Source organism: Ambystoma mexicanum, chromosome 4p (assembly GCF_040938575.1).
Source record: "Ambystoma mexicanum isolate Mex_15411 chromosome 4p, UKY_AmexF1_1, whole genome shotgun sequence".
Classification (NCBI taxonomy): Eukaryota; Metazoa; Chordata; class Amphibia; order Caudata; family Ambystomatidae; genus Ambystoma; species Ambystoma mexicanum.
This window is the reverse complement of record NC_090927.1, coordinates 954,576,243-954,598,439: the sequence shown is the minus strand read 5'-3', so window position 1 is coordinate 954,598,439 and position 22,197 is coordinate 954,576,243. Positions and strand designations below refer to the sequence as shown.

Below are 22,197 nucleotides of genomic sequence, written 5' to 3'. Positions count from 1 at the left end.
TTGCGTGCGCCGCGCTATGTGCGATTTTCGCTGTGGCCTGTGCGATTTTCGCAGTGACCTGGCGCACGCTGTTAGATGGCCTGTGCGCTAACGTGCGCCGCGCACTTTTTATCGCACATCCGCTGGTTTTCTCGCGCACGGCCTTCCATGAATCGACGTGCGCTGCTTTTCGTGCGATTTTCGCACGTTCACTGCGATTTTCGCTATTCCACTGCGATTCGCACGTTTTTGCCCACTTGCGCCGCGCTAATTATTCCATGAATCGGCCTGTATATGTCACATCCTTACTGTTCATGGCCCATAAGAATATCATTGTATTTTCCCGTGTTCCCTCCCTTGCCTTGAAGCGCTTTGAAACACATTGTGTATAGGCCCTATATAAATCAAATATCATATCATATCTGCGAGCCTGCTTGGCTCATTCCCGGCGACTGTTCTGTGCAGCGGGGGTGGGGGGAGCCTTGCCCTTTTGCCAGGGAAAGGGAAGGGGAAGGGGGGGGGCAGGCTGGCATGTCCTTTACCGTATCTAACACAGCTGGGCCATTTTCACACTTTCGGAAGGTGCAGGGGTCGGCGGCAGGGATTCCATAGTGAAGACTGTGCCCCATCCTGTGAAAAGAATGTCTTACTTGCAGTTCAGTGTTCTGTCATTGAAAGTGGGAGCCTAGAATGCATCAATGTTGACATTTAGTAAGTGACTGTCCCTGCGCTGCCATATGGGCAATTCGACGGTGCGTGACAATGTATGGCGATTGGACACTTCGGAGGCCTACCTAAAATGTGCCGAAGGAGCGATGGAGTAAGAAAGTGTGAAGACCACTGTAATATTAAATACTTCTAGGGCACTTGGCAGCAAATGGAGGAGTCAATCTCATCCGGCAGCACTTGCATAAAGACACATCTGATCAGCACTTGCAATGTAATTAATTACTCGCAGAGGAACTTAATGTGCGCCTGTCGCTGGACGGGCCGGCGCCATTATACTCTGCCCGAACTCGGCAAAAGGAAGGGCCCTGGATAAAACACTCGGAAAAACTATGGAGTGGCAATGAACAAGGGCAAAGGCTCTCCCTTCTCTCCCAGCGCAGACGTTGCGTTTTAGCGCTGTATCCCCAAACCAGTCATCTGTCGGTCAGGCAAAGTCTGTGGCGTCATCAGCACCCAAATCTCGCCAGAGGCCATGGCTCAGTCTATTACTGAGACCCCGCCTCTGTCTTCACCCCGCTTATCAGCGAGCCATGCAATGTTTGGATACAACGGCTTCCTGCGTATATAGTGGGTCGCCATCCCCTTAGCTAGGAGGGAGGGGTCCCAGGGGTTAGGCAAGGTAAAAGGTCGAGAGCATTGACGTTGTAGGTCCCTCTGCCTCCTCTTAATAACTTCAATTAAAACCTGCAGAGCAATCCTATCAGACCCCATTCCACCCCAGCCCCTTTCTCGCTACCTTACCCAAACATACCATCTGTGATTACAAAAAAGTGGTATAAAACGTGGCGAAAATGTAGTCAGTAAAGTTGCCATTCGGCAAAAGTGGGGTATATCCAGAGGAGCAGGTGGAAGAGCTCTCCAATCAAAAGAACACCGACATGTGTCACTGCAAGCCAGGAGAGAGGCAGCGATGCGCCCTCTGACTGCCAGAAGCGACAGTCCCCAAAACAGACAATGCACATGCAAAACACTTCTCTCTCCTAGCCTCAATTTAAGTAGGGAGCTAGTATATATATATATATATATAAATCAGGGCAATCAGTGCATAGACTACAGGTAGGCGAGTGCAAATAATGAGGGGGCGAGGGGAACTGGCAGGTGACCAGGGTTGCTACTGCTTCCGTGCTAGCTGTTTTAGTTTTATGCATGTGCAGCGAGGGTCACATGACAGTGCTGCAAGTTGCTCTCAACCATTAGCATTTGTATGAGGAATACACTTATTATAACCGGAGAATGCAAAGAAGACCGATTTGTTACTGTAAACAAATGGTTCTGAATAGATCATGATCATACTCAATTTTTAACAGAGCCACGCCACCTAAAAGCCGAAACTACTGCATAAGAGCACAGGTATGGAGAAATGGCATATGAGGAGGGACACAAAGCTAGAAGGTGGTGTTTGGTTATTTGCCCACCCATTGCCTGGCCATGACCGCGATAATCCCTATGGCTTCCCTCCCAAGTTCCAGTCCCTCCTTGACCCAAAACACATCCTCATGGGAATTCTTTCAGCGCCCTTTAATCAAGCCTTGGCATCAACTTTGCACTTAAAGTGCCTGCCAATGCTTATTCAAAGCAGTCTTCTGAGAGTTAATGACTTAATTGTAGCTGTAAACACAATACTGGTGTGATAAAAATGCCTGAACCAAGTCTGCCTTCAGGCACTTGATTTTATAAGCACTATGTATGTCCTTTACTAAAGTCCTTTTAAACAAAGCATTGGCAAAGGCAACAGTTTTTGCTTGTTTATATAAAACACAATATATACATCGCGCCTAGAAACAATTGTGTACAAGTGCATTATAAATTACATCATATCATATTAGGCATGCTTTTTCCATGCCTACACAAAAGTCCAAACTGTTGGCATTCTCAATATTTGTTTTTCTCATGGGATTACTATACTATGCCTCTCGTGAGATTTCATTTTAAGGTGATGAAATGCCCTCATTTAGCAATACTTGGGTGCTCCTAGGTAAACGTGGCCCAGATTTGAGAGCCAGATCCTGTCAGTCGGATCGCTACAGATGAATAATCTACTGAGGGGGGGTGGATATATTGAGATAATTATTATTATCATTATTAGGGTATTTATTGAGCACAGACCTAGCTTTGAGAAGCAACTGGGTGCTTGACAATCATAGGGGGACGAACACAGTGAGGGAAGCAGAGAAAAAAGGAGTGGGACCTAACAGAGGAGAGTGTGCCATTGGCAGCATGGGTGGGAAGACAGTGGGGAGAAGAACACTGATTCCCAGGTAGGGTGTGGAGTGCAGGATGTGCAAACCTAGGTGTTAAGGAGGAGCCATTCCTTGAAGAGGAAGGTCTTGAGCTCTTGCCTGAACTGTAAAAATGATGGGACAAGTCTGGTGTTGACAGGGAGGAGGTTCCAGAATCTTGCAGCGTGGAGAGAGGGTTCCATGTGATTTCATCGGGTTTTTTTTTACTGCAGTTTTTTTTAAAAAAATCATCAAATTCTTTTTTTGGGGAGTTACCCCCCAAACCTCCCATCCCCTTTAATTATTTTTATATCCCCGTACACCCACACCCAATTTATATAATGTTTTAACCCCCCAAAAAATGTGATGATTTTTTTTGAAAAAAAATCCGTGGCAAAAAACCCTGCGAAAAAACATCCGGCTCTTTCCTTCCTGCACTGTCTTATTTCAAGTCTGCACATTTCCTTACTTCTGGTGGTGGACCACAGGCATCTGGAGATGCTGAGTTTCTCAGTGAGGTAGCTTGGGGACTTCAGGATGACAGCCTTGTAGATGATGCAACAGGATTTGAAGGCGATACAGATTTGCAGCGGGAGCCAGTGCAGTTCGGTGAGGGTCGGGGTGATGCGTTTGAATTTGTGGAATCCTTTAAGGAGCCTTCCTGCAGCATACAGAACACATTTCAGGGGTGCCAGGGTAGTCGCTGGAAGGCCTTCTAAAAGGGCATTGCCACTATCCAGGTGGGAGAGGACCAAGGCTTTGACAGCTGATCTGAAGTTTGGTTCTGGGATGAAGGGCTTGATTTTCCGCAGGAGAGAGAGTTGGTACCAGACCGTTTGTGTATTTGGTTTTTTTATGTGCTATTTGAACACGAGGTGTCTGTTGATGTTGAACCCAAAGGACCTTGTACAGGGAGCCAGCTCGTGTGTGAATCCCCCAGAGAGCCAGGGTGTTTGGTGTTGTTGGTTAGCAGTAGGAATTTAGTCTTGGAGGGATTGAGCTTCAGGTAAGCACTTGACATCCAGGACTGGAACAATGTGAGGCAGGCCTTAAGCCTGTAGATGTCTTAGATGGAGGATATCTTGAGGTAGATCTGCTTATCATCTGCATAATGGTGAATGTAGAGCTGTTGTGTGGAGAGAGGAGGGTTCCGAGTGGTTCCCTGTAAAGATCAAAGATCATGGGTGACAGGATGGATCCTTGCGGGACTCCACAGGTGATGGGGAGAGTTAGTGGGCTGGAAGAATCCATTTGTACGAACTGTTGGCAGTTCGCAAGATAGGATTTGAACCAGCGGAGGACGATCTTGCTGATCCCCATGTGGTGATGTAAACTGTCAGTGAATGTCTGGTGATCTACTGTGTCAAATGCTGCTGAGAGGCCAAGGAGAGGAGAACTCAAGAGGCAAGGATGGTCATCATAGAGGATTGTAAGGGCATCAATCACCTTGATGGTAGCGGTTTCTTTTCAGCATCTGGGTCTGAAGCCAGATTGGTAGGTGTTAAGGAGATTATTGGCTTTGATAGGTTGGAGGAGTTGTGTGGTTACTGCTTTCTCTAAGATCTTACCTAGAAGGGGAAGATGGGTAATGAGGCAGTACTTGCTGAGATCGTCAGGGTCCAGTGTTGGTTTCTTAAGAAGCGTGAGGATTTGTCTGGTTCCGAGGGTCAAGGGGAAGGAGCCTTGAGTCAGGGAGCTGTTGATGAGGTAAGGGAGGAGTGCTTCAGTTGGAAGGGTCATGAGTAAGGAGACAGGCAGGGTGTCATCCACATATGATGTGGCCTTGAGGGATGCTAATGTGGCAGTGAGGTCTTCCATAGTTAGTGTCTTGAAAGTTGTCCCGGTAGTTGTGGTTTTGCGAGATGGGCTGTGTAGTGTGCTGTCAGTTGTGGAGTTGGTGTCTATGTATTGGTGGACAATGTTGATCTTGTTGAGGAAGAAGGATTTTCACCAATTATGTTCTTATTTCTGATGGTTTGTTTTTTGAGGTTGTGTTCTTGAGTGTACCAGGGTGCTGAGGGTTTATGGTTAAGGGTGCGTGTTTAACAGGCATGGTGGTTGATGATGTTTGTGAGGGTGGTGTAGAGTTCCTGGAGAAGCGAGCTGCAGTACTGGTTCGTCAGAAGCACATGTGAGGTAGAGTTTGTTGAGGTCTTCTGTGAGAGCCTCCACTGGGAAGTTTTTGAAGGAGCTGAAGTCTTGATTGCTTGGGTTCCAACGGGTTTGCGTGAGAGGTGTGGTGTGACTAATCTCAAAGGGACCGACCAGTCGAACGGAATTGGAGAGCTGTGATGAAGGGTGGGCACTATGGTGATGAGGTCGAGGCCATTACCTTTTCTGTGAGTTGGTTCCTTTGTGTGCTGTGTGAGATTCAATGTGTCAAGTAGGCAGTGGAGATATTTCTTCATTTATGTGGTTACTAGGGATGTTGAAGTCACAGAGGAAGATGTTGTTGGCATGCGTGACAGACATGGTGGTGGCCAAATCCGTGAAGTCTTCAATGAAGGTGGTGTTGGGCTCGGGTGGTCTGTAATGAAAAGTGACTTTTCGTTGGGGAGAGTGGGAAGTGGCAGGATAGGTTTTCGAAAAAGAGCCAACAGTGTCGACATACAGTTCGATGCGTGGCCATGAAGCTTTGTGAATGATGGCAAGGCCTCTGCCGATTTTGTTTGGATGGTCTCGTAGATTCTGTAGCCGTTGGGGGTGAGGACATCTAGCATGTGGGTGGGGGTCGCAATAATGAAGATAGCATCCAAGACATGTGTGGTGTTGAGGACAGTGATGTCAGCTGCATGGCTGATTTCTGAGTGGATATTGGTGAGCATCAATTTTCGTGTAAAGGTGGAGATGGGGTGGAGAGGGGGTGTATGGTGACATGGGTGAGATCGCTGTACTGCGCAGTCCAAGATGTTGCTGGTGAGTGGCGTGGTTGGCGATGATTGATGACGGTAGGAATGGGCTGTTGGGAGAGAGGAGTGAAACACATATTGAAGGGAACTTGCCTGATCTTAAGAGGGGGAGGGAATCTGATCCTGGGTCCTCCCGGTCCAAACAGGAATTGCCTTTTTCTTTGTTTGCCCTTCACTTCAGATGCCCTTGATGTAAGTGTTAAGGGCAGAAAGGAAGAGGCAGGGCTAAGAAAGTGGATGTGGCTTAGGCCACGTGACCTAAATCCACTTGCTTCTGCTCACCAACTTCAAAGGAAAAGAGGCAGGAGGTCTACTTAAATAGGGACAAAATGTACCAAAACAAGAAGGCACCAACAGATTAGCAGTGATTGACTGGTGGTTGGGGTTTATGGTAGGGCTTAGTGTTTTACCACTTTTCACCTCTACCTCATTGAAATAGTCCATTCCAATTTCTTCCTACCACCCCACACGTTGGCTATACCCACTCCCTGCTTGTGACCATATGGCAACTGGCAGACTCTTTCAAGTGAGGATGTGCTTGAAGGGCTATTCTGCCTGTTAGCATTGTTCCTTTTTCTCTATCAATGCCATTCCACGGGGAACACCATTAGGAAGGCTGTTGTGGCAAACGACTACTGCAATGCTGGATGCTCAGTGTTCCTCCAGATCACTGGTGCCAGGAGAGGCCATATTGACTTAAAGAATAGAGCAGGTCAATAATATGAGAGCACTGTCTGTGAGAACTTTCAGAAAACCTTCACATAAATATGAACAAAAAAGGCAAAAGAAGAGACACAACATATGTTTAGTGCCTTTTCACACATCGCCCAGAAAGAAGCCTCGCCATTAAGCCATTCAGAGAGCCCACAGTGGGCATACGTTCAAAAACAAATGACTAACATTAAATCAATTTCTGAAGAGTTCTCAGGAGAAGAGAAGATAATCATCCTGCTGGCTGCCTGGGGGCCTGCCAATCAGACAGCAGGAGAAGGATGCAGACGTTCTCAACTGAAGACCAAATAAATTCCCCACCGTCACCAATCAGAAGTCCAAGGGGATCCGGGTGTGAGTGCTGGGGGTGGAGCAAGCAAGGAAAAGTGCCTCTTTCAAGACTGACACTCCAGGGCCCCACGTAGAGTCTGCTTGTCAGCGCACCCCCTGCCAGTTTCTCATCCAAACTTGCAAAATTAAATTAATGCAAGGCTCTGCGTAGCATTGGCAACAAAGAGGTCCTTTCATAAAAGCAACAGACTGCTAGCTACGAGAAGCCTAGTTTATGGGTCCCGGCCGCAGGAGGGGTGTGAAACGTACATTTTACCGTTTCCATATTTAGATGGTGGTTTGTTTAATTGTTGCCCTTTCTTTACCCTTGTAGACTCCCTTCCACCGCCCAATTTTGCCACACTCTTACTCTGGGATGGGAGCTCCGAGGCAACATTCTAATGGTGATTAAAAAATATTATATAATGAGTAATTGGGTTAACACTAGCGATTGTTTAAAAGTGGATACAAACATTAATCAAAGCGGTTGACCCTGGCCTGTCAATGGATAGGTCTGTATCCATTGACAGGCCAGGGTCGTTTCTCCTTCATCAACAGATTAAAATAAAAGTGTACTTCTAGATTACTGCCAATTACTCTATACGAATACTTTCGTGTGTTTGAAACATGGCTTGTATGACAGTGGAGGCATATCTTTAAACCTGAATGGTAGGGGTGTCTAGAACAACTTATATTATTATAAAAATCATTCGGCAGGCTGGAGGGTTCAGGGAGGGGTGCCTAGAACAGCTTATATTATTCTAGAAATCACTTGGCAGTCTGGAGGGTTCAGGGGGGCGTGCCTAGAACAGCTTTTATTATTCTAGAAATCACTCGGCAGGATGGAGGGTTCAGGGAGGGGTGCCTAGAACAGTTTATATTATTCTAGAAATCCCTCGGCAGGATGGAGGGTTCAGGGAGGGGTGCCTAGAACAGCTTATATTATTCTAGAAATCCCTCGGCAGGATGGAGGGTTCAGGGAGGGGTGCCTAGAACAGCTTATATTATTCTAGAAATCACTCGGCAGGATGGGGGGTGCCTAGAACAGCTTATATTATTCTACAAATCACTCGGCAGGCTGGAGGGTTGAGAGAGGGGTACCTAGAACAGCTTACATTACTCTAGAAATCACTCGGAAGGATGGAGGGTTCTGGGAGGGGTGCCTAAAACAGCTTATATTATTCTAAAAATCACTCGGCAGGGTAGAGGGTTCTGGGAGGGGTGCCTAGAACAGTTTATATTATTCTAGAAATCACTCGGCTGCGTGGAGAATTGAAGCTCCTTGAGTTGCAGAAAAAGTACTATGTGGCACTGCTGCAGTTCATGGATAAACAGAAAGGGAATCGTCATGATTGGATGAGGCAGGCTAGCCGCACCGGCATATGGTTGGCACCAGCCTCCAATGTAGTCATGATATTTTGGATAAGGAACAAGTTACTTACCTGTAACTGTTGTTCTCCAGCATGGGTCTGGCATGGATTCACATACTCATGAATATTCCCCGTCGTCAGGCTGGGAATCCTCGGTAAAGAAAAAACCAGTATCAGTTTCGTTTCTGATCTGTCTTTCGTAGTAATAACCAATCACTGGTCTCTGCGTCATACTGACCACAGCCAATGACTGCCCTCTACCTAAGCACCGCCTCTGGCAGCCATCTTCAGATTTGGAAGCACGTGAAGTGGCAGTATGACCAAGTGAAGAGCCGCAGAGGGGTAGGCGGGAGGGTTCGCATGTGAATCCATGCCAGACCCATGCTGGAGAACAACAGTTACAGGTAAGTAACTTGTTCCTTCTCCAGCATGGGGTCTGGCATGGATTCACATGCTCATGAATAAAGAATACATAGCAGTACACACATGCACAACCACGGGAGGTGGCAAAGGCTCAACATTAAGCATCACATCAACTCAACATTAAGCATCTTACCTCCTCACCAGGCTCACCTCAGGCGAACAGGTTGCGCAGCACTGCTTGGCCGACCCTGGACTCCTCCCTGGAATCCCGGTCGACGCAGAAGAATTTCGTGAAGGTGTGCGTCGACCTCCACGTAGCAGCCCTGCATATGTCCAGCAGGGGCACACCAGATAGGAACGCCGTGGTAGCTGCGATCGCTCTGGTGGAATGGGCTCTCGGACGGCCAGGCAGCGGTCGGTTTGCCAACCGGTGACAGCACATGATACAGCCGGAGAGCCATCTGGAGATGGAAGCCTTCTAGAGAGCCTTCCCCTGATTGACAGGTCCAAAGTTCACAAAGAGTTGTGACGTCTTCCGAAAACCCTTCGTGCGGTCCACGTAGAACTTCAGCGCTCTAGCTACATCCAGCGAGTGCAAAGTCCTCTCAGCCGGCGACGAAGGCGACGGGAAGAACACAGGTAACACCAAGGGTTCGTTGAGATGGAAGTCCGACGGTACCTTGGGCATGAAGGAGGGGTGCGTCCTGAGCACTACCCTCGTGTCGTGGAAAGTCAAGTACGGGGCCTTGCAGGAAAGGGCCTGGATCTCTCCCACTCGTCGTGCGGAGGTGATGGCCACAAGAAAAGCTGTTTTCCACGATAGAAACTTCAACGGGGCCGAGTGCAGAGGCTCGAACGGAGGTCCCATGAGCTTGGTCAGCACCACGTTGAGCTCCCACGCCGGGGCCGGAGCCTTCACCGGCGGTAACGATCTGAACAGTCCCTTCATGAACTCTTTCACCAGACGATGAGACCACAAGGACGTCCGGCCCGTGGTTCTGGTGTATCGGGAGATAGCAGCAAGATGAATCTTGATGGACGCATGTGCCAGACCAGCTTTGGCCAGCGTCAGCAGGTACGGCAGTACTTGGGGAGCCGTAATCCGTAGAGGGTTAATCTTCTGTGCGTGGCACCAGACAGAGAACCTCTTCCATTTGTGTCCGTAGCATTTAAGAGTCGAGGACGCCCTGGCCTTTGCAAGAACCTCTCTGCAATCGGCCGGTATGTCGTATCCTCCAAACTCTAGTGCTGCAGGAGCCAGGCCTGCAAGTTCAGCGACTTCGGGTCGTGGTGGAGGATGGCGCCTCCTTCCCTGGAGAGTAGATCCGCGTCCGCCGGCAGCTTGATCGGCGGGGACGCTGACAAGTCCAGAAGGTCCGGGAACCATATCTGCCTCGGCCACGCAGGTGCGACGAGGATCATCCTGCACCGTGACCTCTTGAGCTGGTTGACGAGCCGGATTAGCAGAGGCAAGGGAGGGAACGCGTAGAGGAACAGGCCCTCCCAGGGGAACGAGAAAGCATCGCCCATGCTCCTCGTCTGGGGAAACCTGCTGGCGAACCTCCGGCACTTGGTGTTCGTCGCCGTCGCGAACAGGTCGATCTGGGGTGTGCCCCACCGTCGGAAGAGGCGATCCACCAGATCCTGCCGTAGTTCCCACTCGTGGCACGAGCGCAGCTCCCTGCTGAGTGAGTCGGCGATGGTGTTTTTTATCCCTGCCAGATGAAACGGCACCAGAAAAATCCCTTGGACGACGGCCCAATGCCACAGGTCCTGCGCCTCCTTGGACAGCGCTGGGGACCTGGTTCCGCCCTGTTTCCTGATGTAAAACATGGTGGTGGTGTTGTCGGTGAAGATCCTCACCACCTTGCCCTTGAGGGACGGAAGGAAGGACCTGAGGGCCCAAAACACTGCACGGAGCTCCAGGACGTTGATATGTAGGGACTTCTCCATCGGGAGCCAGAGTCCCCTTGCGTGCAGATTTTCGGTGTGCGCTCCCCACCCTTCCAGGGAGGCATCCGTGGTCACAGTCTCCTGGTGGGCTGGGGTCTGGAAGTCCATGCCCGCCGTCAGATGCGCGCGGGTGCCCCACCACCGTATCGCTCGTCGGAAACTCTCGTTGAGCTTGATCCTTTCCTCGAAGCTGCCCGTCGTCTGGATCCAGCGCGCATCCAGGAATTCTTGCAACGGGCGCATCCGGAGCCTGCACATGGGAATGAGGTAGATGCAGGAAGACATCATCCCGAGGAGGGACTTGATGGACCTCACTTTGGCCGCGTCGGCCACCAACATCCGTTGCACCTTCCCCAAGATGGTCCTGGTCCTCTCCTCCGACGGGGAGGCCAGAAGGGACACTGTGTCGAGCCTCGCTCCCAGAAACAGTGCGACTTGCGCGGGCACCAGGTGGGATTTGGCGTAGTTCACGGAGAATCCCAGGTCCGTGAGGAGTTGGACGGTCCTTGCCGTGTGGACCACGGCGAGCTCCCTCGTCTTGGCGCGGATGAGCCAGTCGTCCAGGTAGGGGTAGACGTGGATCCCCTCGCGGCGCAGCTGCGCCGCCACCGGTGCAAGGCACTTGGTGAATACCCTGGGTGCCGACCGTAGTCCGAAGGGAAGGGCTTTGAACTGGTAATGACGCCCTTGGACCACGAATCTGAGGAATTTGCGGTGCCCCTTTAGGATGGGAATGTGGAAGTAGGCATCCTCCAAATCCAACGACGATAGGAAGTCTCCTTCCTCCAGCTGACCCAGGACGTGCTGGAGGGTGACCATCCGGAACTTCTGCGCCTTGATGAACTTGTTCAGACGTCGCAGGTCCAGGATGGGGCGCCATCCTCCCGTCTTCTTCTTCACGAGGAAGTATCTCGAGTAGACTCCGGAGCCCCGAAGCCTCTTTGGGACGAGTTCGATGGCGCCCTTTCTGAGCATCCGTGGCCCCGGGCCAGGGCGTCCAGCACCCAACGGTCGGTGGAGATGGACTCCCACACGCTGACGAAGCCCGCCAGCCCGCCTCCCACCGGGGTGCTTCGGTGGGGGCCCGACCCCAGGGCCGGTTCAATCCTGCTTGGACGCGGCCTTGCCGCCTTGACCTCCTTGGCGACGACGGCGGGGTCCGCTAGACTTGCCTCGTCCTCTGTAGGCCTCTTGCGACGACGAGCGGGCCGCTTGACGGTAGGAAGCGAAACCGCCGCCGGAACCTTTGGAGGCGCCCTTGCCTCCGCCGCTCCGAAAGGGCGTCCGTCGTTGCAGGACTCCAAGGGCCCGGGCAGTCTCAGTATCCGCCTTGATGGCCTGAAGGGAATCGTCCACTGTCTTCCCAAACAGGTTGTTCCCGTCGAAGGGCATGTCCAGGACTCTGGTCTGGACGTCCTGCCGGAAGTCCGTAGCTTTGAGCCATCCACGACGTCGAAGGCAAACACCGTTGCCCAGCTGGCGGAATCCAGTGTCGGCGATGTCCGTCGCCACGGTGATGGCGTGGTCCGAGGCCACCTCACCTTCCTGCAGGATCTCAAGGGCCTCCGCCCTCTTGTCGTCCGGCAGAAAATCCAGCAGGGGAGCCATCTTGTACCAGAGCTCCTTGTCGTAGCGGGCCACGATAGCCAAGGCGTTGGCTGCTTTAATCGTCGTCGCTGCCGACGAGATGACTCTACGCCCCATAGTATCCAATTTCTTTCCCTCGCCGTCCGGCGGGGAAGTCGATGTGGAGGCCGCACCCCCCCCCCGCTTTCTTCCTGGCTGCCGCGGAGACGACGGAGTCCGGGGTAGGCTGCGCCCGGAGGCATAGGGGGGCCGTGTCCGGGACCCGGTACTTTTTCTCGTACCGGTCTCTTCTAGCTGGCGTCGTGGAAGGGTTCTTGAGGAGGGAAAGGCCCTCATCCCAAATGTCGTCCAACAGAGGCACTGCGAGGACCGTCTTCCTCTTGGCCTCGCGCCGCTGATAAAGGAAGCCTTCCTTTTTCTTCTCCTCAGGGCAGAGTTGGAAAAGCTCGGAAGCCCTGGAGATCATGGAGTGGAAAGATCCGATCTCGTCGGGCGGAGAGGCCCTGGTGGGAGGCGACGACGGAAAATCCTCGTCGTATGCCTCGTCGTCCGTACCCGTCGCTGCCGTGTCAGTCCCCGTATCATCCCCTCGGGTGGACGGGGAGGAGGGCTGGAAGGGGCGCGACGGTTGAAAAGGAGGTGGTGGATGGATCCTTCTTTTCTTGGTAGGGGGAACACCAGAAGGTCCCGGTTCTGGATCCCCCGACGGGAGAGGTTCCTCCGTCGGTAACGGTAGCCTCGTCCTTATCTCGGAGCATAAGGACTGTATGGCCAACAAAATGGCCGCCGAGTTGTCTTGCGGCGCTGGCAGAGGGGAATCCGACGGGCGAGCAGGGGCCCCGTCGGTATCCTCGACGATGTCGTCGTCGTCACCTGCGTCGGGGTCCATTCCGACGGGCTGGCCTTCTTCCACGCCTAGGCCGTGGCTTAAGACCTCGATCAGCTCCTCTTCTGAGGTTGAGGCCGACTCTACGACGACGCCCTGCCCCCCCTTCTTCTTCCCCACGGAGGGTTTCACGGGGGTCCTATCGATGGGCACAAAGGAAGACTCCCTCCGAGGAGGCAGGGAGATTCTGGGCCCTGAGGTCGCCACCACTGGTGCAGCCACCACAGGCTGAGCCAGGGCCGCCGCGACCGTTTCGATAGAGGGCTTGGTCGGATGGATCAAGGCCTTCACCACCTTAGGTGCGCTCACCGCCTTATCCTTGAGGGAGGGGGCACTGCCACGCTCCTCCTCTGCCTTAGAGCTCGACCGGGGCCTCTCCAGGAGCTTCGCCGGGTGCTCGGCCTTCCTCTTACCCGACCCAGAGCGTTGGCTCGTGGTTGATGGTGCCGGGGAGGGTGCGCCCTGCCTGGCGCCCGTAGAGCCCGACCGTTCGGCGCTCCCGGTGCCAGCGGACTCGCGGTGCTTGGCCTTATGTTGGGCCCCCGTCGCCGGGGCGCCCTCAAAGGTCTTAGAAGACCGCTCGGATTTCTTCTTCTTCTCGCCAGACGGGCTCTTACCCTCCAGCCAGTTGGCGAGACGTTGATGGCGGTCCTTCATGGTCCGTTCCGACATGTTGCCGCAAAACGCACAGTCCTTCTCCACGTGCGTCTTGTCCTCATGAAGGCAGTAAAGGCAGAAAGAGTGTTCGTCCTCCTTGAAGACGTTCTGCAGCTGGCATCCAGGGCAGACCCTGAACAGCTTTCCGGGCGTCGAGCTTCCCTTCTCCTGGGCCATCTCCGAGACAGGGCCTGAGAAGCTTCTGGAGTCCTCCGAAGTGTAGCTCGACGAAATCTTCACCCTTGAGGGGCACAGATGAATCCGACACGGGTCCCCGTTGATCGGATGTAGGATCGGTGGAGCTTGAGGCTCTTTTGACCGAAAGAATCGAAGTTTTTTGTAAAAAGCGCGAAAAAATAGCACTAACGCTCGAGAGCAATAGCACGAGGATCCCAACACATGAACGTGCGGTAAAAATCTGAAGATGGCTGCCAGAGGCGGTGCTTAGGTAGAGGGCAGTCATTGGCTGTGGTCAGTATGACGCAGAGACCAGTGATTGGTTATTACTACGAAAGACAGATCAGAAACGAAACTGATACTGGTTTTTTCTTTACCGAGGATTCCCAGCCTGACGACGGGGAATATTCATGAGCATGTGAATCCATGCCAGACCCCATGCTGGAGAAGGCTGAAAATAGTTTGCCAACTTTGATAAACTGTTGTTTACAGGTGCGTGACAAGATTGGACTTTCTTCACCGATGGAATTCACAACCATATGACTGTTCTTTTCAGCTCTAGGATGCAATAACAGAGATAAATACTGCCTCAAACCGCCTTAGTCATGGTGCTGGGACAAATGACCGTTCTAAGGTATATGATGGGGTCAAAAGCACCTGAAGGTGCAGGCGAAAATTATTTACCCAAAATGGCACACAAGTGAGCACGCAAATCCATCAAGGAGTGTTTTGAAGTTCTCAACCCAAAAAATAGGTTCATACAAATGTATACAAATTGTGCCTTTTATTATTCAAATTTTGAGCGAAATTAGATGAGAAACCGGATTTACAGGAACTTATGCAGTGCACAGTAAAACAAACATTTATTTGTAGCACATCACTTAAACAGTCCCTAATTCACTGTGCTAATAGCACGCAGGACAGCATGCAGATCAAATGGTGAACAATATTCCAGTAGAAATGACACCCGTTTTCAATGTCGAGCAAGGAGATGTATCATTTAATGGGGATCATCGCTCATGTGGTCGTGATAAAATGCAGTAAGAACTGCCAGAACATAAACTAGAATCAAAATAAGATGCAAGTGTTTTGCCACCACCTGTCAGGTTACAAAATGTGTCAAAGTTCAGCTCAATGTGCCAGCTTGTCAGCATAGGCATCGCCACGACTGACCACGTCGAAGTCAGTCTCAATTTATCCCAGTTACTTACATGCTATCAATTTCATGTCAGTTTCAACAGCCTCATGCTGAAGCTACAGCTACTGCATGTCGGCCTGAATGTCTACGTGAGCTAGAAGGTGTCCATCAAGGGATGTGTAAATGGCTTGCCAATGGCAGCTACCTAGGGCAACTGCAATCAATAATGAAGGCTCTGGAGGTGGGGTGCAAGACCCATATGGGTGTGAAGCACATAAGAATGGAGCAAACGGCTAGGCCGCCTGTCCAGGATTGTAAGGCAAAGTGAGGCAAAGCGTCACCACTGGGGACAAATGGAGGCAGTCATTTCTGCCTGGTTAAGAACTAGCTGACAGCATCCTTGCCTCAGGCGACTCACACTTTCTGCTTGCAACACAGTCACGCAGAAACTGGCCAGGTTTGTCAGGTTTGGGTGGGATCAGGTAAAGTGTTTAAGGAATGCTAACAAACATTGCAGGCAAGCATTGAGATGCATTTCTAAACTCTGACCTGGTGGGCAGAAGTGTAGGAGGCCACCCTAGTCTAGTGGAGCAGAGGAACCTTCTGGACAAACCAGACCAATCTACGGTCGCTTGGCATGTGGTCAAGACTAAGTCTCAGGAGGGATGAGAGTGATCGGAAGCCCACAATGAGCACAACTCCACACGTTGCTCTTAAGACAGATGTATCAAAAATATGTTTATTATAGGCCTTATAATCAAAACACAAACCACAGTTATGAAGAAACAATACCACACATGATCATACACTAACGTATCTACAATAACGCGATTAGCCTAAGGCTGATGATGGGGGGAGAAAATTACCACAACCTGTAACAGTAAAGGGGTAATATCAACACAGATATTAGCTTAGGCAGTCCTTCATTGACAATCCCTAACCTATGTAGTCCAGCCCTACGAAGAGAGGAGCCTAGCGCTCAAAGTACAGTTGTGAGTTAACAACGCGCAGTTCTGCATAAATGCAAATGCAGGTTCTCTTCAGGGGGCTGTAGCTGCTCAAGAAGGGGCTTGAGGCGATGACCAATAAGTTCCTAAGAGGGTCTACCCTTGCGGACAGAGCGAATTTCAGAGTTTGGGAATAGCTGGGGAGCGCAGAGGCCGCCAAAGAGGCCTTAGGGGTTGTGTGTTTTTGTATCTGTGGTGCGTAGGTGCCCTTGTCACCGGGGTGTGATCTCCCCATAATAGAGTCAGTGGCCTGTCTGTCGGGCACATGCATTTCGTAGTTTGCAGGCTCTGCCGAAAGGTCGATGGCTTCCAATTCAGAGCCATGGCTGCCGACGGATTCCTCAATTGTCCGAAGTGACGGTGCCAACAGGGGAAAGGCTTTCGGCCTGCATAGCATAGGCTGGCCACCATTAAGTCCGCCTGTCTTTCAACGTTTTCAGTCGAAAGAACTTACAGGTCGTGCATGAGAGCTCAACGTGGTCTCGAGGAAGACACCGATTGCATCGGCGATGGGTGTCCTTCCAAAGAAACTTGCTGTTACACGACGGGCAAAATTTAAAGGGCGTCCTCTCCATAGCAGAGGGTAGCGGCAGCCATACCAAGAAGAGAAAGAGAGGTGTAAAGGAAATACATTCTTAGAGATGAATAAACCCAGAGCCCCACTCTCCCTACTTTAAGGACCTGGATGGAGGGCCGAGGCCACGCGGTTGACAGTCGTCGAGCAGTTGTTGATGTCGTTGGTGGCAAGAACCCATGAGGTAGTCGTCGAGAAGATTATTTGGAGGACTAGATGACCGTAGGTCATGGGGACAAAGTTAGCAATATAAAACTCCTGTGAGATATGCATAGGACACCAACTAGGTTGGCAGAAAAAAACAAATCTGAGGGACCTCGACGCGTGAGGGATTTTGGGTACACTACACGTCACTTCAGTGATAGTGTTACAGTCAAGCCCTACAGTCAAGCCCATGTTGACGCCCCCTTTCGATCTTCCAAAGAAAGATGCAATACTGCGCAATTACCACTAGATGTCGGACTATATGCACAGAATGTGATTCTAAGCAGATTCGCAAGCATCAGAAACTTCATTTTTTGTGTCTTTATTTCCTTTTTAACATTTTTATTCTTTTTTTAATGTAATCTTATGACTGTTTTTAAACTGTTATTTGTTTTTGCATACTCAACTTGAAGGTTTAAAACGAATAAAAGTCTGATGAAAGGATTTGGATTGCTATCCAAATGGTACACGGGAGCCATGGCACTATATGACAAACCAAAAGGAAAACTGATAGTAAATTGAATAGCCTCTGAGGAATTTCAACTGAATCGGGGAACAAGACAAGGGTGTCCACTATCCCCCCTCCTTTTTGCATTAACCCTAGAACTATTGGCACAGATTATTAGAGAGGGAATTCAGGGATTTCAGAGATTTGGGAGGGAATACAAATTGGCCCTTATTGCCGTTGTTTCCCGACCGGCACACTATGGGTTTGCCCACCGGAGCCGCTGTGCCCGATAGGGCAGATCCTTGCCGGACATAGCGGCCACAGTAGGCAAGCCGTCACGGAAGCACCAGCACCGGTGCTTCCGTGGTCCCCACTCCCACTGAGTCCTCTGGGACTCCATGGGAATAGGGATTGACAGAATTACTGTTGCCTGACTTTCTGGCCGCCGGGGTTGTAACACCCTGGTGTTACCAGGAAGTTAGGCACCAGTAATTCTAGGGTCTGGTGGGAACGATTGCTTCAAGATACTTGTCGCAAGTGAAAAGAGAAAAACCTTGTTAAACACTTGTGAACTGTTGGTTGAATTCAAGTTGGAACTTTGTGTTATCGAGCTTGAACAAAAAGAAAAGTGAAGTGGAACTTTTGTTCTGAGACAGGATTTCCTTATCCCAAAATCCTGCTTTAATCTGGGGAAGGGGAATCCACCCAGATTATAAGGAGAAATGGTTATCCTGATGCACACTGTATATTTGTTGCCTTTGAACTGCTATATATTACCTTAAGTTGATGTATGTACAAGTGTGAAGGACAGAAACTTTTGTTTATTTTAGGCAAAGGAATAATCGTTAGTGTAGGGATAGTGAGGCGTTTATCCAACCTTTTGAGTTAATAAAATTGCATCTTTTGAAAGACCTTCACAAAGTTGTCCGCTTCACATTTTTGACCCAACACATTACCCAGCTGAGAAGACAATCAGTCTGTTTTGCAGGGGCTGCGGGTACAACCAGAAGGCCTGGAATATCTTTGAACTGTCGTCACAAGGGAAATTATAATGACTTATATGCAAACAATTACCCAGCCCTCTGGGAACAAATTAGGCAGGACCTAATATGGTGGGCCAAATTAACACCATCCTGGGCAGGTCGGCCACATTAAAAACAAATGTCCTCCCCAGGCTTATATTTTAATTCCAAGCCCTACCGGTTGGGTTTCCGACTTAATTTTCTGAAGAGACACAGAAAGCATTCAGTAACTTCCTCTGGGGCAGGAAGAAACCCCAAATAGCTTATGCAACCTTGAAGTTACCTAAAGAAAAGCGTGGGGTGGGACTCACTTATTTGAAAGAATACTTCAGGGTAGCACAACTGTTAGATTACCTGAAGGGAAATAATGACAAGCAATGGGTTGATATAGAAAATGGCTCGGGAAGCCAGCCATAGGTGAGTGGCCTTGGGTCACCCATAAACAACTTCCAAAGAGGGTACAGACACACCCCAACCTAGCAACGTTGGGGGGAATGTGGAAGAAATCGAGGGACATGGTAAGAGTGACGCCTTGGCCATCGCCTTTCAGCTGCTCATAGGCCCCTCCCATTAGAAACAGAAAAATTGACCCACTTAGATTTCAACCTTACTATGAGAAAGGGTTGTTGAGGGCAGGTCAGATGAAGCGGAACTGAAAAGTTTTGAATAAAGTGGAACTAGATGAATCATTGCAGACCCGACCTATGACCCCAGTCATGTTCCTACAATTGAAAGGAGTATTAGAAGATCGATGTTGGGAAGGGCGACTAAGTTGTAATATGACACCATTTGAACAAGTCTGAGATGTACAGATGGGCTCAAGAGGAGGTGTATCAAAACTATATGGAGCAAAGCAAACTAGTGATCATACTAGTCCCCCCGCACTCCCAACAGTAAAGCGCACTGGGATAAGGAAGTAGGTCTCCAAGGCAACGATATGTGGACAGTCATTCATAGCACAGTTTGGTCTACATCTGTACCAAGACAATACAAAATGCATAACTATAGTTTACTTCAACAAACTTTGGAATAATGTAAATTTAGTTTGAGCCATGTTGCTTTTTGCCTGTCAGGACAAACCCTCTTTTTTGTATATGGCTACTTCAACAATGGCAACTGACACCATGCAGATTATCTAAAACGTACATGGGCGTGAGCCCACTATGTTGGTGAGGGTGCAGGTACGTTGGGACCTATTTGCATACATGGTGGGAGTGTTTGTTGGTTCAAATCTTCTGGAAAGAGGTCTTGGTATGGATGAAGAGCATAGATGATGTGGAAAGACCCCGAGCTCACTACTGATACTATTTGGGTTGGAGGAGTCTGAGGGTCGTCACACCGGACTAACCCATGTGGTCAGAAATGTATTATTGTCTGCAAGGGTATGCATCACAATACATTGGAATATGCAATATCTTCCGACTGACAGAGAATAGCTTATAAAAGCTCTCCAAATATACGAGATGGAGAGTTTGTCGGCGATGCTATCAGAGACACAAAGTCATATAGATACTGACTGGCTCCCGTTTACATCATACTAAAAAAGGCAAATAGGCAAGAGTACGGAATAGCTACTCATCCTAAAAGAGATTGTATACGCTGTCCTGGCACTCTAGGGCTCCCGTGGAACTCTAGCAACTCTAGAAGTTTAATACTGTTAGTTTGCATTTGTCTCAAGCTCCCAATCCAATTATGACTCAAATTCTTCACATTGATCCCATGTAAGAAGTGGAGGAGGAGGGTGGGTAAAGGGTGGTGGGAGGGGGAATGAAAAGTTATCACTAAACATATTAATAGAGGACTAAAGACTGTACATGCGGTGCTATGTGACCATGTACAGTGGAACTAATGTTAAATGTACCTCTATGGCAAAGTCACAGTTACTGTTATTCTGAACATTTTTCAATAAGGACCAAAATATATTAAAAATAAATGTACCTGATATCCTGCTTTAATTTCTTTCAGAACACTTTCATAACACACTTCTTCCATGTCATGTAGTTGCTGCACCTGCACATATGGAAACAAAGAGGATTATGCATTTACAATCGAATTTTTTTTTATTAAAGATCACAGACTGCGCGCTCCTTGTGCCTCTGCTGAGTAACAACTTGCACTGAGTGCTAGAAAGCCAACGTCAGCCTTCATTTAGCTGTTTCTCGTGCTCGAGCTGTGTCTAGGCTATGCTGCTCTTTTGCTGCACACTGGTCATGAGTAGGAAGGCAGTGTAGCCATCTTTTACCCCAGCAGGAAGATCTCCGCTGCATAAGCTCTCACCTCCCTGCACACAATCGGTCTACAACAAGCCAAATGTGCTGGGTGCGCTTGCTGGCTGACACTGCCGCAAGGCTTCAGGATTAGCCCAATTAACTTCTAGATGGTTGCAGGAAAACTCCTAGGTGGACATCTCCATTTTAACTTCCATGAACTATAAGGACCTTGAAGAAGACAACATGCTGGGTCTCTTGTGCTATACATTATTTATGATACAAACTCCATCCAAAGACAAACCATGAACCAAGGGAGATAATGGGCGCATACATACGCAGTTTCTAGTGCGCTCAAGGCCTCTGTAAACGGCCACATTTTCAGGCATAGATATAAATCTGGATACCTAAACTCCACGTATTATATCAACCTAGTAATATACATCGGATGCAAGTGCTTCCTTTAATTTTTTTAAGCATTTTAAGATGGCAATTGAATGCATTCTAGGGGCCTCTACGTTAAGGGCAGGACCCGCAAAGGGTCTTTAGAGCTAATAACGGTACCGCAATTTGCGGTACTGTTATTAGCACCTTCCCCATTCACATTGAGCCCTATGGGGGCTCAAATGGTAATGGGGAATGGCCCTGGTGAATGGGGAATTACCGGTCCCGCCAACCTTGGAATGGACCGGTAATTGCTCCATTCACCAGGGCGGAGTCAGTAAGGTTTTGGAGGCAGCCATGGCGCTAATAGCGCTATGGTTACCTCCAACCTCGTAATGAGGCCCCATGTGTGTAGAATCAACAAATGCATTCCGTTAATGTCATGCACCTGTTTAATTGCAATTTCATAAGTGAATATCTTTTAATGTATGAATAAATCAAGGAGAGTTAGCTGCTTGTTGCAAAATGCCCATTTCATACCTTGTGTTTGGTTGAGATATATTGCCCTTTGCTCCCACGGATCCTGCTAGTAGGTTGTGATCGCAGAGTGGCATTGTGTGAAATGGATAAATGCGGGCTAATTAGATGAAAGCATAATATCGGAATGTTGTCTTTGTCCAAACTGACCGTATCTGTGGGTTTGGGCATTTCAGTTAACTGTATCCACCCCCAGTTTCTTTTGGCAAAGCTGAACTGCCGATGTTAAAGTACTTCTTAGTATAAAGAGCTAATAGAGAATCAAGCCACGGTTTGGTAAACGCTGAACATATATCTGTTTAGATCATTGACATGTCTAGCACATATATATATCTTACAGGATCCATGATAGTACGTAACCCTGTAGCAATGGTTACGTTGCCTTTCCTGTAGGAAGTGCCGTTTTTCAGCAGGTTATAACTGACGTCGTTCAATGAATCTGCACAAAACGTTGCAAAAAAAAGTACAGACCCGTCTAGAGGGGGAATTACAGTGGGGGGTCCCAAAACATGTGAAATCTGGATATACATGAATGGAAAAAACGTTTGGTCATGCTGACAGCCCAAACGGCTGCATGAATTTGCACTAAACATGTGCAAGGAGCAGCAGCCTGGTCCAGAAAAGCGTGTTTTGACAAAGTTAGTGTTCATACGTTCAGTTGATTTAAGTAGGTAAAATAAATAGTGCTCTCTCAGTCCGGTCTGCTAACTCCTTTCCTGGTTCGGTGTCCGCTGACCCTCTAGACCAGGGTTGTCCAACTCCAGGCCTCGAGAGCCAGAAACATGTTGTATTTGCAGGATACCCCT

General features: G+C 49.3%; 1 protein-coding gene across 2 annotated transcripts in view; it reads right to left on the bottom strand.

The window, feature by feature from the left end:
• Positions 1-22,197, bottom strand: part of ASCC3 (activating signal cointegrator 1 complex subunit 3) — a 2,962,611-nt gene that overhangs the window by 1,572,888 nt on the left and 1,367,526 nt on the right. For both annotated transcript variants that reach the window (XM_069606524.1, XM_069606525.1), the window contains exon 14: positions 20,202-20,273. In XM_069606524.1, coding sequence (XP_069462625.1) covers positions 20,202-20,273 — 72 coding nt within the window. The remainder of the gene's footprint in view (positions 1-20,201; positions 20,274-22,197) is intronic.